We start from the raw sequence: 16732 nt of genomic DNA on the forward strand, positions 1-16732 counted from the left end.
ATGCTCAATAGTACAATGCCCCACAGCCGATCACTGAGATCACATTCGCACCTGAAGGAAGAGGCAAAATAAAAGGGGGAGAGATGGATGAGTTACACCGAGATCAACAATAACTCCACAGAGTCAAGGTTAGGTCCCAGACTTGGAAGGAGGGCTAAGAGCGCGCAAAGGCCGAAAAGGACATCGCCAGCTGAACCTGACCAGACATCAGCCCGTGCTTCGCGCCGATTGGCACCGAGTCGGCTCCGACTAACGCCTTAGCCCCGGATCCACCGATCCCAGATCCATTCCGCGATTATTAGATTTTTTTTTTTTTTTTTTTTTTTGGGCTCCCACTAGAATGTCCCTGCCTAGGCAATAGCCACATTTGGGTGTACGTTGCGATGATGAAAAGCTCCACGTCGATCGGCATCGCTTGTTGCGCCAAATATCCGAACGGCTCCGGGCGCCCGGCGAGTCATCTAGCACTGTCCGCAAATACAGATAGTAAGTAGTGGTTAGTAGGTAGCCATACGGACTACCCACACACACGCACACACACACACACAAGAGAGAGAGAGAGAGAGAGAGAGACTTAAGCCCACGAAAAAGAATACTGTTTGTACTTTTTCATTTGTTTCAGCTGGCATCTCTGCCTCGGGCACCCGGCACTTTGGTTCATGTCCGTCATGTCCGTGCCCAGCCACTGCCGACTAACGAGCCGTTTCCTCTTAGGGTTATGGAACCAATGCAACTTTATTGGGTAGATTCCTCGGTCGAATCAATAGTATTTGTTCCAAATTCACTACCCAAGCTCGGTTCCTCCAGCTAAGCACTCTAATCATGCAATCGGCTTAATCTGGAAATCGGGATCGATCTACACGGTAGATCGGAATGATGATTGTAAGCGTGTCTAGTTCTACCTACCCATACGTTACACAAACACCCACAAACAAGAAATCGCTCCAGAACGCCTCGATACCGGATGAAAAAAATTTGTAAAGACAAAATCGCAGGGGATATCGTAACTAGAAGTCAGAACCACATAGTAACTCAAGTAATTGCTCAAAAACAGTATGTAGCGGCCAGCGCTATTGTCCACGGTCCCATCCACGCCGGCGCTGTGCCCCTCTATTAAACCCAAACGCTCAACGCTCTGTCACTGACTCGTGTAATGGGGAGATTCAAAAAAGAAAGAAATGAATGCGAAAGGTCATTATCTCCGTCCGTGGATCCAATGCTGTATCATAGACAAGGGCGGGTCATCCTCGAGCCAATGTCCTGCCCGCAGGTCAGCGGCTCGAAGATCCGCGACAACGTGCTCATCAGTGGCGTGCGCCAATTCATGGCGTAGTGTCGTGCTAGCGGTTTTCAGCGCCGCGGCACGCTGCGATGGTGACGGGTGGCCGTGGAGAATGTTAGCGCGGGACATGGCCCATCGGCGTGCTGCTGCTGCGCGGAGGTAGATCTTGTGTGCTTGGAAGCGTCTGGCGCTGCTATCGATTATGACTCTGATCGGGGCAAGAAGTGTGAGAAGAAGCAGAGTAAAACGGGGCTTCGAGTGCATTCTTTCCCTTACCTTTGGAGCTCTGCCTTCTCCAACTCGGCACTGGCCCGTCCTGACATCGGGGCTGGGTTGTAGTTGGCAGCCATTAAGCCTTGTGCAGCGGCGAGACACTCTCGTAACACGACGAAGCCTTCCTCATGGGCTTCCTGTGGGTGGACCTGGACGTTCTGCTGGGCGATGTGCATCAACAGAGTTCGATAGTCATTGATGAGCTCGGCCACTCGCACAGCACGGGCCTGATTGACTGTGATTCAAACCCGCAATGGGCATATCAGCATTCTGTCCGATAAGAACTCCGATAGTTGTAGAAGGTCCAGCTTACGTCCATCGGCCATGCTCTCGGTATGGGAGATGATAAACGATCACTCGCCAGCACGGTGACCGGGAATTAGTAGAGGGCGAAAAACAAAAGGGACTAGAGAAAAAAGAAGGGCCAGGTTGATATGACATCAAGAGAGGGAGCCAATGAGGGAGAGGCAAATGTTATAGCAATGGGCCAAGAGGAATGGAATTTCCATGTGGTCGAATTGTCAGGCCGTCTAACGGTTCTGGGGAGGCGAAGACTAAAGACCCTTTATAGAAGGGGAAAAAATAGCATTGAAAGAGAAAAAAAAAAAAAGAAAATGTATCAATTGGGATTTACCCCATACATACATGACAGCCCGCGATCTCAAAACGGGGTCTCGGCCCCAGCAAGGAAAGAGACAGGGAATCCCAAAAAAAAAAATCGATTTAATCAATTATTAGGACTATCAGCCCGTGACGGCGGAGCAGCAACGGTAGGAGGATCATCGGTGGGCATGGCCGGCTGCGCCAATAGACGGTGAAGATCCAGCGTCATTGAAATAATCTCTCGCGGACGCCAGCTGGGCAACGTGCGTGAGTGGGTTCGGGGGACACGCGATTAGCATCCCGAGAAAACCGTCAACGGCAAACATGGCCAGGAACATCCTTGTTCGTTCGCAGGGAGAGCGAGCGAAGCGGGGCCGAATCATGGGTAGTTTCAGCAGCTGTGGAGAGCCGAAGGGCAGCAGGGAAAAATCAACCCTCTGAGCCGGACCAGTCAATGAGTCTTCGTTGGAGCGCGAACTGACTAGGGCCGGTGGAGAACGGTTGGTTAGGTTAGTTAGTGCAACGCGACTGAGATTAGGTTCCTGTACGGCCGATTTCCTCTCCATTCCGGTCAGGAGCAAAGAGTGTCTCGGCGCGGTGATTGGGTGCGGAGGGGCAAACTGCCGGAACAGACCAGGGGGATACGTCAAGTCAGTTCGTCTCGTGGGAGCCCCCCTATCTATTGCCGAGAAGGGTTATCAGAAGGCGAAAAATCAAAATAATAATTAAAAAAAAAAAGGGATTCTGCGCGAGATCAGATCCTTCATCGATGATCGTGGCTGGTGCATCCCAATTAGGGCTTCTCAGCTCCCCTCCCCACCCGCATGCCAATGGTGCCCAGCCACTGCTGAAAGCCACAGGTGGCGCTCGCGTGGAACAGCTGAAGAAGACATGCGAGCTACTGGTTTCTCTCTCTCCCTTGCGGTCTGCGCCGGATGGCGAAATGTGTGATCAATCCCTCGCTTCCACGGTCCGAGCCACGATGACTGACATGCTTGCACAGCTGGCCGTGGCCACAGCACGCAAGTCGGCTACAAGATGACCGTGCGTGCTGAGGTGATATCATGCCGGAGACCCGGTAGTTACAATTACGATTCATGTCGTTCGGCAAAGAATGCACTGCATCATCCAGGCTGACTCGCAGAAAATAAGACATGGAAATAAAATCGAACCTTGGCATTCACAGATTCGTCCTGCATCTTTCTAACCCACCCTCATCCTGGTCTCTAGCTCCTGCAGACGGCCCGTTTAGTCCTTCTCGGCTATGGCCTGCAGCCGCTCATCAATCTCCTCCTCTGTCAGAGCCCGGAAGTCTGTGGTGGTGCCCTCTGCGCCGTCCGCGCGCGGCCCACCAACGATGCCAATCTCCAGTTCGTGCTTCTTGAAGTCGACGCTGAGGACGTTGCTCATGGCCGTGATGCCCAGCTCCACAACCTCTTCCCAGCTGCCCGGTGCATGATCCTTGTTTTTCAGCTTCTTCTCCAAGTAATTCAACGCCTCCTGTTGCTTGGGGCCCGACGCCGTCGCCTTGTACCCGACATAGTAGCCAGCTGGGTCGCATTTGTAGAGCTGCGGGCCTTGCTCGTCATCCACTGAGATCAGGGTCGTGGCCACGCCGAGTGGCCGCATATAAGCCTGGACATGTGTCAGTGATGCACACCCCCAAAGATTTAGAAAGGGAGAGAAAAAAAACTGACTCGTTGTGTGTACACCTGGTTGATATTGGCCAGGCGCTTTGCAAGAACATCGCACGGCATCTCGTAGCCGAACTTGTACCGGAATTCCGCAGCTTCTCCACGAGCACGGTCAACAGATGCACGAGCATCTGCTATGGAGCCGGTCATGACACTGCCGACGGAGGGCGAGATCTTGAAGACATGTGAAACGGAGGACGGGTCGATGAGTTTGTCCTGGAGAAATTGCGAAAATCGAACGATCAGAACACCTTGCTGGCTGAAGCGGTTTCCAAACTTACAGCAACCTTCTTCTGCGACAGCACCACGGCACAGTTCTTCCCTCTCACGCCGATTGAGGTGATGTTGGCCGATGTGATGGCCTTGAATGCATATTCTGGAGGGCAGGTGAGTCGGTTAGTGGTCATGGTGACGGCACATCGTGGAGGAATTGGGAATGGTCTCGAGAAACGAGGTGGGATCACATACCGACTTGATACAATCGACCCTGGTCGGAGAAGATGGTAATATGTCTGTCGTAGCCTGCGCTTCCTGTTGGCGAGGACGAGGTCAGTCGGTGATGAAGTCACGGGGGAGGTCAAGCAGGGGGGGGCTGAGGGTAATGCAGAAGCTTACCAGACATGATGAACGGGTGAGGATGGTTGAATTAGAGAATTGAGAGAGGCAGAGGAGGGAGAGAGAGATAGAACAGGGCGCCGGTGGATGACAGGAAGGTCTGACGCGCGCCCGGAGGTGCCTGGTCGGAAGCTGGAGCTCTGGGCTGACCGCTTGCCGCTTTGGGATAGTTAGATGCTATACGGTGTTCACTAACGAACGTTACTAATTACGCAAGTACATTGGCTATTTTAGCTTGTATTTAGCTAGAGACTTTGCGTCTGTAAATTCCTCAACAGAAATCTAGCCTGAAATAAGTTGGAGGAGTATGGGTGGAATGGATCGAGATCGGCTCCATACTCCGAACATCCTGAACATATATAGTTTGGCATCAACTACACTCATACATATTCATATTGGAACCACCAGACACCAGTTCTATGCATTGGTATAGATATCGACAGACAAAGAAGAAACACTATATACAGCCAGCACACTATGAAGACGAGGAGCCACTCGAGCTAGTACTGTCCGAATCACCATCCTCCTCACTCTCACTGCTGCTCGAGATCTCAACAATAACCGTCCTGTTCTTCCGCTTCTTCTTAGCCGCCCCCGGTGCCTTGGCTTGCTTGCCAGATACCGGCTTTGACTGCTCCCCGGTGAACAATTTACCCGCAACCCCAAAAAAGACCAGCTCTGCTCGCTGTCTCTTCTTCAGACGGGCCTGTTCATCTGCCCCCAGTTTCTTGCCGGCTTCCCCAACACTGGTATCGTCCTTGCCCTCAGACAAACATGTCCGGAAGGCCTCCACAGCCTGCTGGTAGTCATCGCCCTCACTACCCTCTCCTTCTCCTTCTCCTTGACCATCGCCATCTTTCTTCTTCTCAGCATCCACATCAGCAACGATAACCTCCTCCGCACCATAACTGAGCCGCGCCTTCGCCGATAAACCTTTCAGCCCCTGCAGATAGGCCAGCAGCGCAGCATTGTACTGAACGGGGACATGTTCCAGCGAGTACAGGTGTTTGAAGAGGTGTGTTTCGCGGTTCTTTTGGAATTTCCACGACGCGCGGTCTGCGTGGTAGCGGCTCAGGTAGGAAAGGATGGGAGTCTCATGGAGGTGCGATGCTGTCGTCGTCGTTGAAGAAGACCCGCCATTCTTCTTTTTCTTTTCTTTCTTCTTCTCGCGCTTGCGTTTTTTCATTTCCTCGATTGCGGCGTCGGTGTTGTCTTCTGCATCTGCATCTGCCCCGTCGCCATTCGTCGCCGTGCTCATTGTCGTGTCCTCGGCATCATCGTTGTCGAGAACATCCTCGGCATCACCGTCGTTTTCCTTCGTCCCAGGCCCAAAGGAAACCCTCTTCTTCTTTTTCTTCGGCTTCTCTTCTTTGGACGCGTCGGCACCATTGCCCTCCTCCTCATCCTCAGCATGTCGCCGCTTCTTCTTTTCCTTTTTCTTCTCCGTTTTCCCATCCTCATCCTCATCGACCGTGCGATCGCTGGACTTGCGCTTCTTTTTCTTCTTCTTCTCGGGGCTCTCGTGCGTGTCCTCTCCACCTTCCTTTTCTACCGTAATTGCGTCATCCTGCGCATCTGCAGCTTGTGCTTTCTCCGATTGCTTAGCGTGTTTAGCCTTGCGATCGAGTTTTTTGGACGGCTGTGTCGTCGAGTCTTTGGAGCTGTCTTTCGCCATGGCTGCTTCGGGGGTTGTAGCTCGGCGGAGGGAGTCGCGAGGTGGAAAAGTGGAATCGAAACAAGAGGGAATAATTCTCCACGAGGTGGAATATGTGCGCTGCCCCGGAGATACAGATCGTTGCTCCCCGAGTGAGTTGGAGGAGTGTCGATTCTTGACTCTTAGGCGGCGTGGACTTTTTTTTTTCTGCCGGGCTCAACTGGGCGGAGAACGAACCTCGAGGGTATAGTATGAGACTACGAGTATACAACACCACGCTATACTTGAAAGAACAAATGTCATGGACTCGTCAGTCGCATTAGACTATTCACCCTGTCTAAGTGGGTAAGGCTATACCGCAGCACCGTAGTTCTCCTTATTGCCCGTATCCCTCTTCTCCCTTCGTGGATCCTTCTGCGACGTACCCTCCACCCCCGAACTAGATGTCGCAGCCCTACGCTTTGCCCTTTCTTTCTCCTTTTCCTTCTCTTTATCTTTATCCTTGGAGCTAGCCGTGCGCCGTCGCCGCACCGGTTCATATACATCATTGAAATTCATGACCACGCCTAGGAATCGCATGTCCACATCGGGCTGATACGCCAGGTCGCCTAGCAGGATGTTCAGGCGCGATTTGAAGTCCGCTGACAGGTCGCGGAGCCGCGTACGCAGAGACACAAGCATGTTGTCGTCGGCTGCGAGGTCCTGTGTCGAAAGTGAAAAGGGCGTGTCGATGCCGTCTGGGCCCGCGGCGCTCGCAGGTCGGACATCGGGGGTAGATGCCACTGAGGCTCCGCCTCGGCTGTGGGCGCGGCGGGGAGGGAGCAAGTCCTGATCTGTGACGCCCCAGCGACCCTGGGCGGTGCGGGTCTCGATTTTGGCGCTGAGTTCCTGGCGGCGGGTGAATTCGGCCACGGAGAAGGAGTAGAGGCCGTCGACGGCGTCTTTGTAGGCGAGCATGATCTTGAGGATCTGGTGGAGCTGGCTGAGGAAACTTTCTTCGGGTTGTTTCGCGGAGGAGGAGGTTGAGATGCCGTAGCGTGAGGACGAGGATGAGGCCGAGCCGAGTAGGCCCTTGTGCGTGATGGAATTGAGGTACTTGGTGTGCGCGTCGATCAGATCATCCAGCGTGCAGCCTGGTTTCGATACCGCGGCTTGTAGCGTGTCCCAGCTGGATTCGATTACTTCGAAGAGGATGTAGTACTGGAGCTGACAGATGAAGTGAATCATCTCTGCAATCACGCAGCGCGCGCGCTTCCAGTCTGGGCCAAGTTGGTCATCCACGCTGGCCAGAACGCCTCGGGCGCCCGTCATACATCGCTTCCAAGTGCTGTTGAGCGCGAATTCAACCCGCTTGACGCGCCAGAGGAAGTTGAACACCTTGAGATACTGAGTCGATCCCCAAGGCGTGATGACAACATCCACGGGAGCATCAATCTTGTACTCCAACGTGAAACAGTCCCATCCGATCTCGCCGTGGCTGAGCTCGAGCATCCGTGCGTCCAACCTGCGGAGCACGTCTGGTGAGTCGTACTGCGCATTCGACGCGCGGATGGCATGCTCCAGCTGTGCAGTGAGAGTATGTCGGTACTGCGAGTTTGCAGGTCTGTCCAAGTTGGAAGCCAGCGACTCCATCAGCAGAGCAATGAAGTCTCCCTGGCCAAGCAAGAGGTATTTTTTGAGTGCGTGCAAGTGATCAAAGAGTCTGAACTTGTCGTTCATGAGGTAGATCAGCCGCGCCATGGTCGTCTTATACGCCTCGTCGATGGAGGTCTCCAGACTCGCCGTATCGCCATACCGTAGCTCCTTCGAGGCCTCTTTGGAATATGCCTCGACCCACCCGGAGTCGCCGCAGCCATACCGAATGAAATTCAATGATTTGCCGATCAGAAACACTTTCTTTGCAAAATCCTGTGTGATGATCGAAGGAACCATATCGTCATCCAGCTTATACTTGTCTTCCCAGACGCTCGTGGCAAGTCGCCGGGGATCAGTGCTGGGCCTCGACTCCGGCTCGGCGACAAAGAACTCCGTATAGGGGTCAGAAAGTTCGCCATCGTAGATCCACATGCGTAGCATATCGTAGAACGGGCGCGTAACGTGAGCAAGAAGCTTTTCAGCGAAAGCGCCCACAAACGGGTCTCCATGAGACGATGAGAAGCTGTGTATCAGTGAGATCAACTGGCCGCCCTTTTTATCTGCAGTGCTTGTCAGTGTGATTTGCAAAGCCTCGAGCGTAAACTTATCACTTACTCCGAGCCTCTTCCACAATCAAACTCATCAGCCGAAGCGCCATCGTAGCGTCCCTCGTCCACACCAGGCAGCGCTTCAAAGTAACGCCGCCCTTCCGGACCCCTTTAGGCTCATTTGCATCTCCGATTGCGGCCAGCGCCTGTCGGATTTCCGCCTCGAGCGTGGCTATCAAGCCCAGATATGACCGCAGCTCATCGGCAATGGCTGCTCGTAAACTCTGGGTCACAAGTCCACTGTCTGTGCTTTCCACAAATTCGGATAGTCCCTTGTAAAGCAGACACGGTTCGGCCAGTGCGTTGAGCAGCGAGATGACTGGAGTAGGCAGGTTGGGCGGGAGTTTCAGGATAGAGGATGATCGGAATTGCATGTTCGACGAAGACAGACCTTGCAAGTTGAAGGGTAGGTCGCGCAAAAGTCCATACTCCATCGATTCAGGCTGTTGGGTGTGCATTGTTGACTGCCTTGGAGTCTGCATCCCATACTCATCCCCAGAATGGTCATGCGCCCCCGAGTCGACATTACTAGCACTCCGGACTCGATCCATAGAGGAGCGCGCAGGTTGACCGGCTCCATTGCGCTCCAGTCTTGGTCCACGCTGCTGAGAAGCAGACGAGCTGATCGCTGGGCCCTCGTCATCCTCAGAATCCAGTCCAGCGCCTCGTCTCGGGATCGCTGTGTTCCCCCCCAACATATTGTGCAAATTTACGTCATCCATCAAGGGACTGCGACTCCTCTCTCCGCCCTCCGCAGCAGCAGTCGCAGGGTCATCCGAGCCCGACAGGCGGTAGAGCAGGTACAAAATCCCCCATTTCTGCGAGAGCACAGGCTGCGTCAGGAGACGGGAATAGAGATTCGAGAAGCGTACGGCCTTATCGGGGCTCGCATTCTCGCGCCGCAATTTGCGCTTGATGAGATCGGGCGCGTTGTTGATATTCTCAGCTATTCCTGTGCCCGCGAGGCTGCCGCGGCGGCCTCCTCCGACCCCCGCGGGCGAGGAGGGCTGGTCGGCTGAGGATTGGGCATCGAGCACGCGCCAGGCGCGGTCGAGATGGGTCTGGTGCCGGTGTGCCTCGGCGGCGGTGAGGGCTTCTTCAGGATCGGAGTAGTCGTCGTCGTCTGGGACGGCGGAGAGGGGGAGCGCGGGGGTCAGGGAGTCGACGAGTTGGGAGAGCGCGTCGTCGATGCGCCGAGGGCGAGCGGGCTGCCGGGTCGCTGTGGACATGGTCTGCCCGCCGCCAAATGGATTGGCGATTCGCAGTTGGTTGGTGGTGTTTCTTCTGGTTTCTATGTTTTCGTTCGTCGTGGTCGGTGGATTGTTGACGAGCGCGGACAGGAGAGGTGCGGGCTGGGGATGGGGAATTGGGCACTCGTTCAGGCCGGACTGATGTCTGACTGCCGGCTGAGCGATCGAGTTGCCGTGATGGAGAATCAGTCGCGTCCGTCTTCTTGCTGGAGTTTCGTGACACTCCCAAGAAACAATGGTGTTTGCCGTGTTTGGGTTGTTTGACCCGCTCTCTGCTTATCACCCACTTATCTACATCATACATGTAAACAACGACGATAGTTTACGGAACATCTTTTCGCAACGAAGTTCAATTGCTCAAGCATCGGGGTAAAGAAACTAATCAAACACGCAAAGCACAAAACCACCCATACGCCGATCAGGAATCATATATCGAGACAAGCAACCCATCGAGAAAGAAGAAAGGCATGCACCAGTGAGCCCTCAAGTATTAAACAAGCGAAAAGAAAGAGAGACCCTCTCAAGAAGTCAAGGGAGAGAGATTAGAAAACAGAAGTCACCAGGGAAAAAAGTACAAAACTGGGGGGGAACAAGAGGAAGCAAAACACGAAAGCCAGCGCAACCTGAGAACGAAATTCTCGTACGCCAAAGTTGACCTCCAAAGACCTGACGAGAATTCATCGTTCCGAACCATCCAATTTTTGAGTCGTGTAGATCATGAACACCTGCCCATGCTAAAGTGTGTCGGCAGCAGCGTAGCCGAAAGAAGAGGCTGAAAAGAGAAGGAAGAAAAGGGTAACTGCCAAGTCTAAGCAAAGGCCCAGCTAGGGACAAAGCCAGAGAGGGTGGTAGTCCTAGAACGAGCAGGCCGACTTGTGCTTGCCCACTCGATTATGCGCGGTAGGTGGTTTTATTTTATTTTACCGGCGCATGCCCTGGGCTGGGATCGGCCCACCGTGCTGCATGCCCATGTTGTTGGACATGTTGTAGGCATGATGATGATCATATCCAGTGGACATGCCGTTCATCATGAGCGGGCCAAGACCCTGGGCCTGGGAGACCGGGCAGTCCTTGTGCGCAAGTAGCAGGGTTTTGAGATTGACAATTTCCTCGCGGAGCTGGGTCACCGTTGCGGTGAGCGCATCATTCTCCGTCGTAAAGAGCTCGACCTTGGCCTGGAGATTGGCCAGCCACTGCTTCTTCCGTTGACGACACTTCAGAGCCGCGACACTACACCAAAAAAAAAGTCAGCATCTAAGCAGTAGAAAGACAGACCGGGAGGAAACGTACCGATTGCGCTCCAAGAAGTTGCGCCTCTTCTCTTCATCGGTCATCTTCTTCGTGTCCATCGGACCATCCATCTTCATGTCATCGTCATCGTCATCCGACATGTCATCCGAAGGCGATTCAGCCATCTTCGCCTTCTTATTAGGACCTTTCGACGCGGGCTCTTCGGCCTTGCGCCGATTATTCGCAGCGGCTCCTTTGGGTGCGTTCTTCTTGCCCTTGCCCTTGGCAGAAGGCTTGGTGGGCCCCATCTGGTCTGATTCGCCGCTCATCTCACGGCCGCTGTTGCCGTTCGTATTGTGCGAGACGCGCCGCGTCGTGGCGCGATTCTGTTCGTTCATGGCGGATTGGTTCATCTGCTGACCACCCTTTGCTAGCATGAACAAGCCGTTGGCCGCATCAGCCGCATCGTGGTGGGTGAATGAGTCCGCGGAGGCGTTCTGGGAGCCCTTCACATCCATGTTCGTGTTCTGTGGTTGTTCTTGCTCGGTCTGGCCAGATGTCGGACCATTCGTACTATTCTTCTTGGCGGTAAGTGCAGTGCGGTGGAACTCGATCGTCGAGGGAGTCGCGCCGCCGCTTTGGAGTTGTTGCAGGAGAGCTTGAGAGTTGGGGCTGGGGGCTGGGAACATAGAACCTCCGCCGCCGGGGGTGAGACCAGTGCGGAGGGACGATTCGTTCGGGGTCGGGAAGCCTCGATTGATGCTGTCAAAGTAGTCACTAGATCCGGTGGGCCCCGGAAGCATCGCAGGGCTCAAGGGCCCCGAGCGCAGCGAGTTGGTCCAGTTGTAACCACCCGCCGAACTGGTTCCAGGCAGGGCCGGCGAGGTGAGCGAGGCGACCGGCGGCAGGAGCGACTTTCCAGGGGTCTCGCCGTCTCCGCTAAAGGACTGCTCGAACGGATTGGGTTCCAGGGAGAACGGGTTGTGCACGGAATTGAAGTAGTCGGGAGTGTCGGTCGCACCTGTCGCGGCCGGTCGGGGAGGCGGCCCCAGTGACGATTGGGTGTCTACGTCCGGTTTCTGGTCCTTGGACTCCGAGATCGAGGCCGACGATTCTATGACGGCGAGAGCACCGAGTTAGCCAACCCACGCAAGCCGATTACACTGGACACGCGACAACGATACCAGAACGATGCTGATGAGAACGAGTGTTGGGAGCTTTCATCGCGCGGGAGGATGGGTGAAGGGAAGAGAAGAGACAGGAGGAAGTATGATATCATCAGAGGGGGAAGTGGCAAGACGACTTGGGGGAGAGGGAAACCGTGTGGCTGTATTACCAAGCGGCAAAGGGAGAGAGGGAAAGTGTATAATCACGGATGCAGGGCAAGCATTAAGTCATCCCCAGTGACCAACAACAATCGGAGTCAGGATATGGTGGTGATGACGTGTGTACATACCTTCCTTCTTCGAGTCCATGGGCGCAATCGTCGACGCGCTGGATGCGACCGCAGCAGACATGACAGGAGCCGTGTGCAGAGAGATCCGGGAGATACTTTGGTGGCGACGAGCGTAGTCGATCACGATGAGATAATGGACACAAGTACAAATAAATGGTGGTGGCTTGCAGAATACCAAGAGTCGAGGAAGAGAAGAGAAGGAAAAAGTGACGCAATGATTTCGAGGCGGACATTTGTCTGTCCACTTTCCTGGTAACGGAGAGCCGGTGCTCAGATGTACCCGGGACCGGGTAGCTGGCAGCACCTCCTCGCCAGTCAATCATGACGCTATGGGTGGCATGGCCCATTCCACCAGGACCGGGTGGGAAGGGAACCGGGTTGTGGTTGGTCGAGCGGAGATGCCGCCCCCACCGTCTCCGGGTTCGTCGAAAATCTATCATCGAGAGACAGGATAAGGAGTACGCGGTGGACTGCCGAGATTTCGGTGCGGAAATCCATCGTTCGTCGCCTGTAGATCTGATTGTTCTAGGAAGAATATATTCTGTTGGTTCGTGCAGGAGATGTAATCAGCGACCCGAAGTCGAAATAGCCCCATAGTCTGTTATTCGCTCTGATTACCAACCGGCTTCGGCTGAACGGCTCGATTTTGGGCTACCAGCATAGACTATAATAAAACGGGTTGATTTGTCGTTATCGTCCTCAATAATGCTATACTACAATGCTATATTATATGCTATATTATAATGATCTGGTGGCCGGCCTTGCACATCGTATCTGGGCTGCCACCACTGCTCCCGCTTTCTCTCCATAGAGGCTGCGCCGAACCGCTCGAGTGTTCTGGTCGACAGCTCAATCATGGTGATCAAGTTGCATTTCCTGCATCATAGCAGGGATCATGCCTCCCATGCCCATGCCGCCGCCCATTTCTTTGGTTGTTGGAGCGCTCAGATTGGGGACAGGTACGTTCTGGCCGTGGACAGGGACTCTCAGTAGTTCGATCTTGGCATGGAGATTGCCCAGCCACTGCTTCTTCGGTTGACGACTCTTCACAGCTGCGACACTACACAAAAAGGTCAGCACCTAGTAGTAGAAAGACAGACTAGGAAGCAATGTACCGATTGCGCTCTAAGCGGTCGCGCTTCTTCTCTTCGTCATTCATCTTCTTCCGGTCCTTTGGGCCATCCGTATTCATGTCCTTGTCTGGGCCTGGGACGCACACTGTCCACTTCCTGGTAACGGAGAGCCAGACGTGACCGATTCGGGGGCTATTTCGATGTTGGGCCCCTGATTCCGTCTCCTTTCATTGACGGCCTGGATATATCTCCCTAGAACAATAGGATAGTTACAGGCGAGGAACGATGGATTTCTGCCCAAAAATTCTCAGCATGCCCCGATAATACATTTTCGATGCTGTTCGCAGTGGAACCGTCACGTTACTAGGGCTGTCCGAGATCCGACGGGCATGCCGAGTGCCGGTGGGAGGAGGTGAAGTCTGGGGTCGATGGTGACGGGCGTTGGTCCATGCATTGATTGGTTCCCCGCCTCCTCGGCGTTTGGCCCGGCGATTTTGCAGTGCACGAGGAGACCTCATGGCCGGAATTCCGCACCGCTTGGCTACCATTCTAGATATACAATTGCCGGCGATTGCTGTTGGCACGCGCCATCGCCGACGTCCCAGCTGATGGAGGACACTTCACGGAAACCACGGCCTTCTCGGGCCTGTGAGATCTGCCATGAGAAGAAAGTAAGACGGCCTGGGAAAGGGGCCAGACAGAAAAAGAAGTCTCTGACCATGCCCAGATCCGCTGTGACCTGATAGACGGCATTCCCTGCTCAAACTGCCGCGCCTATAATGCCTCCTGCAGGTGAGAAGAACCCTTGCGTGGCCGGGATCTTCTAATATCTGTCAAAGGCCGCATGTACGTCAGCGCAAACGCAGGCGATTGGACTCGACGGCGACAGCCACCAGCCCCAAAAGGGATTCCTGGCTCCAGGAGCGAGAGGCGCTGGACCAGCAGCAGAACTCAACACTAAGTCAACCGACTACCCCATTATCACCGCGCAGACAGGATGCGGGGATCCCAGCGGACCCCAATCACTGCAATGGGAATCAGGCCCCCGTAGAGACACCGGCGGCTGATCCCGTCGACAATGAAACGCCTGATAGCCGCGGATACCTCGGTCGACTAGAGTACCTAGGCGTGGCAGCATCCCAGGCGAAGGGAACGACCGAGGCACCGGCGTCGGAAAACATCCTATCTGCAGAGGAAAAGGCTATTCTCAAAATCCACCGCGCCTTCGATCTACCTCCACCTGCCATCCAGCAGTCTCTCATTGATACATTCAAAACCTACTGTGCGCCCTGGACGCCCATTGTGGAAAACAGCTGGTTACGCGAGCCCAGGTCCAACCCGCCGTCCCTCCTGCTCTTACAGAGCGTCTTCGTGGCCGGCAGCCGACTCGCAGCAGCTCCGCACATATCCGCTTCGTCCGAGACCTACTACCGCCGGGCCAAGGCTCTCTTTTTCAGTAGCTATGAGAAGAACCCCATCATCAAAATCGCAGCGGCTTGTTTGCTGAACTGGTTCAACCCAGCCGCGCCAGAAGAGGTCTCCCTGGATAGCAGCAATTTCTGGCTTCGCGTGGCCGTCAGCGTGGCCTACCAAATCGGGTTGCATCGAGAGCCTCCGAGGGGAAAGTTTGCAAGCTATCGGCGAAAGCTTTGGTGGACACTGGTGGTAAGCTGATTAACGACCAAGCAATGCACATGATTTCTGATCTTTGATTTAGGCGCGAGATTGTCAAATATCTGCAGCCCATGGCAGGCCGAGAGCCATCAGTCTAGAAGACTCGAATGTGGCACCGTTGTCTGCGCGAGATTTCCCTGCCCGTAATGACAACGCAGAGTTTTTCATGGCCCATGTGAACATCTCGCTGATCATGGGCGACGTGACTCAAACTTATTTACGACACCAGCTCTCGCCGGTGAAGCGGAGAGAACTTCGGAATGCGCTGTATTGCTGGGTCACTGAACTACCAGACAAATTATGTCTCTTCAGCCAGGGACCCACCCGGCGCCTGCATCCTTACAACATGTGCACGCGCAGTCTGTACATACCCTATTTTGTAACAGTACTGATCCTTTACCGATCCGTCACACCGCACGAGACATCCACGGCCATTACAGCCGTTGCGTCGTCTTTTATCTGCGGGATCTTCGAAGAATTCCTAGCCCGCGACGAGTGTCGCTTCTTAGCAGCAGGGTTCAAATTCTACGCCTTCGCAGCAGGGGTGGCGCAGCTGAATGCACGCTCCTATATCGCGCTGCAGCCTGATATCAGACAGGAAGTTGAGACCGTAAAACACGCGCTCACGGCGCACGCGGAACGCTGGCCTTCCGCGAAGAATAACATTCGCATTCTGGAGAATATCGGCAAGACAATGCCGACGCAGATGCAGCAGACTGACCATCTGCCTGTCCTTCCCAGCCACCATGATGCATTCCAATTGTTCCGCGCGTTTGGTCCAGAACTGTGTCACATGTGGTACTTGGTTGATCAGAAGAGTGCCGCTGCACGCAGCGAGAATATGGGGAAGGTTCCCTGGCAGACTGATGACTGCTCGGACGATATTGTGCAGCCGGGTTCGAGGGAGCCGCAAGCTGGGTTGCCGATGGCGCCTCAGCCGCCTCTGGCACCGGGTGACTTTGCGGATCCGTTGACTTCCTTGCCCATGCTCGATACTCAAAGTCCCGATCTTACCATGGACTCCAGTATCTGGACCTGGCCTGTGATGAGCGGTAACTGGCTTCTTGATGGGTTACCTGGTGGATATCCCTCAGGAGAAGGGTGGGAGTAGGCTTATCATTCTAAATACATTTAAACATATCATCTGGCAATCCTTCACAAGTAGGCTGTGATTCTGTACAATATCAGCCTCGAGATATCTATCACAGTATATCCGAAACAGAAGGAATACCTAGTACGCTGTAAGTAATATCCGCCCAATTGCCCAATGGCCGTAATTCAATAGGATCATTGGCCAGTTCAGGCCAGACACAGCCTTTGTCATAGATACAAATCACGTTTTCCGACAATATGCCTTGACAGGCTGGAGTCACAACATCCAGCTTCTCATTTCGTAGATCGAAAATCCCTCCATTAGATCAGATCGTCACTAATCACAGTCTCCGGTAGTTTACGGGGTAGGAGCGTTCAAATCCCTCAAAGGATGCAAGGCTCCCTTTTCAACCCGACTCCTCAAATCTAGCACATGGTGCAATTGCGGGGGAACCTATGGGGATACCCACTCCTGGCTTGGCCATCCAGTCGTAATCGCCGGTCAGCGGCGATTCTGCTGCAGTATAGCCCCGGAGGATGGAAAAGGAATGTTGAGCATTTGTCAACATTCATCCTACTCCCTTTTCATACCA

The 16732-nt window shown here is 54.2% G+C and overlaps 7 protein-coding genes across 7 annotated transcripts; 1 reads left to right on the forward strand and 6 right to left on the reverse strand.

The window, feature by feature from the left end:
• Positions 1-1195: 1195 nt before the first annotated feature.
• PFLUO_LOCUS6722 (uncharacterized protein) lies at positions 1196-1881 on the reverse strand (the record flags this gene model as incomplete). Its single annotated transcript, XM_073784292.1, has 3 exons — positions 1196-1490; positions 1559-1790; positions 1869-1881. 3 exons carry the CDS (start codon positions 1879-1881, stop codon positions 1196-1198), a joined length of 540 nt encoding a protein of 179 aa, XP_073640762.1.
• A 1525-nt stretch (positions 1882-3406) lies between these two features.
• Positions 3407-4474, reverse strand: PFLUO_LOCUS6723 (Proteasome subunit YC7alpha/Y8 (protease yscE subunit 7); the record flags this gene model as incomplete). The annotated part of the gene is made up of 5 exons (XM_073784293.1): positions 3407-3793; positions 3856-4068; positions 4134-4228; positions 4321-4383; positions 4468-4474. The coding sequence occupies 5 exons, from the start codon at positions 4472-4474 to the stop codon at positions 3407-3409; spliced, it is 765 nt and encodes a 254-aa protein (XP_073640763.1).
• Positions 4475-4942: 468 nt separating this feature from the next.
• Positions 4943-6142, reverse strand: PFLUO_LOCUS6724 (uncharacterized protein; the record flags this gene model as incomplete). Its single annotated transcript, XM_073784294.1, has 1 exon — positions 4943-6142. The coding sequence occupies one exon, from the start codon at positions 6140-6142 to the stop codon at positions 4943-4945; it is 1200 nt and encodes a 399-aa protein (XP_073640764.1).
• A 330-nt stretch (positions 6143-6472) lies between these two features.
• Positions 6473-9593, reverse strand: PFLUO_LOCUS6725 (Microtubule-nucleating Tub4p (gamma-tubulin) complex component; the record flags this gene model as incomplete). The annotated part of the gene is made up of 2 exons (XM_073784295.1): positions 6473-8316; positions 8372-9593. The coding sequence occupies 2 exons, from the start codon at positions 9591-9593 to the stop codon at positions 6473-6475; spliced, it is 3066 nt and encodes a 1021-aa protein (XP_073640765.1).
• A 941-nt stretch (positions 9594-10534) lies between these two features.
• Positions 10535-12361, reverse strand: PFLUO_LOCUS6726 (Transcription factor; the record flags this gene model as incomplete). The annotated part of the gene is made up of 3 exons (XM_073784296.1): positions 10535-10844; positions 10905-11958; positions 12301-12361. 3 exons carry the CDS (start codon positions 12359-12361, stop codon positions 10535-10537), a joined length of 1425 nt encoding a protein of 474 aa, XP_073640766.1.
• Positions 12362-13149: 788 nt separating this feature from the next.
• Positions 13150-13492, reverse strand: PFLUO_LOCUS6727 (Transcription factor; the record flags this gene model as incomplete). The annotated part of the gene is made up of 2 exons (XM_073784297.1): positions 13150-13360; positions 13416-13492. 2 exons carry the CDS (start codon positions 13490-13492, stop codon positions 13150-13152), a joined length of 288 nt encoding a protein of 95 aa, XP_073640767.1.
• A 489-nt stretch (positions 13493-13981) lies between these two features.
• Positions 13982-16158, forward strand: PFLUO_LOCUS6728 (uncharacterized protein; the record flags this gene model as incomplete). Its single annotated transcript, XM_073784298.1, has 4 exons — positions 13982-14044; positions 14101-14165; positions 14213-15038; positions 15091-16158. 4 exons carry the CDS (start codon positions 13982-13984, stop codon positions 16156-16158), a joined length of 2022 nt encoding a protein of 673 aa, XP_073640768.1.
• Between the last annotated feature and the right edge of the window lie 574 nt (positions 16159-16732).

The sequence above is a fragment of the Penicillium psychrofluorescens genome (assembly GCF_964197705.1).
Source record: "Penicillium psychrofluorescens genome assembly, chromosome: 4".
NCBI classification, from domain to species: domain Eukaryota; kingdom Fungi; phylum Ascomycota; class Eurotiomycetes; order Eurotiales; family Aspergillaceae; genus Penicillium; species Penicillium psychrofluorescens.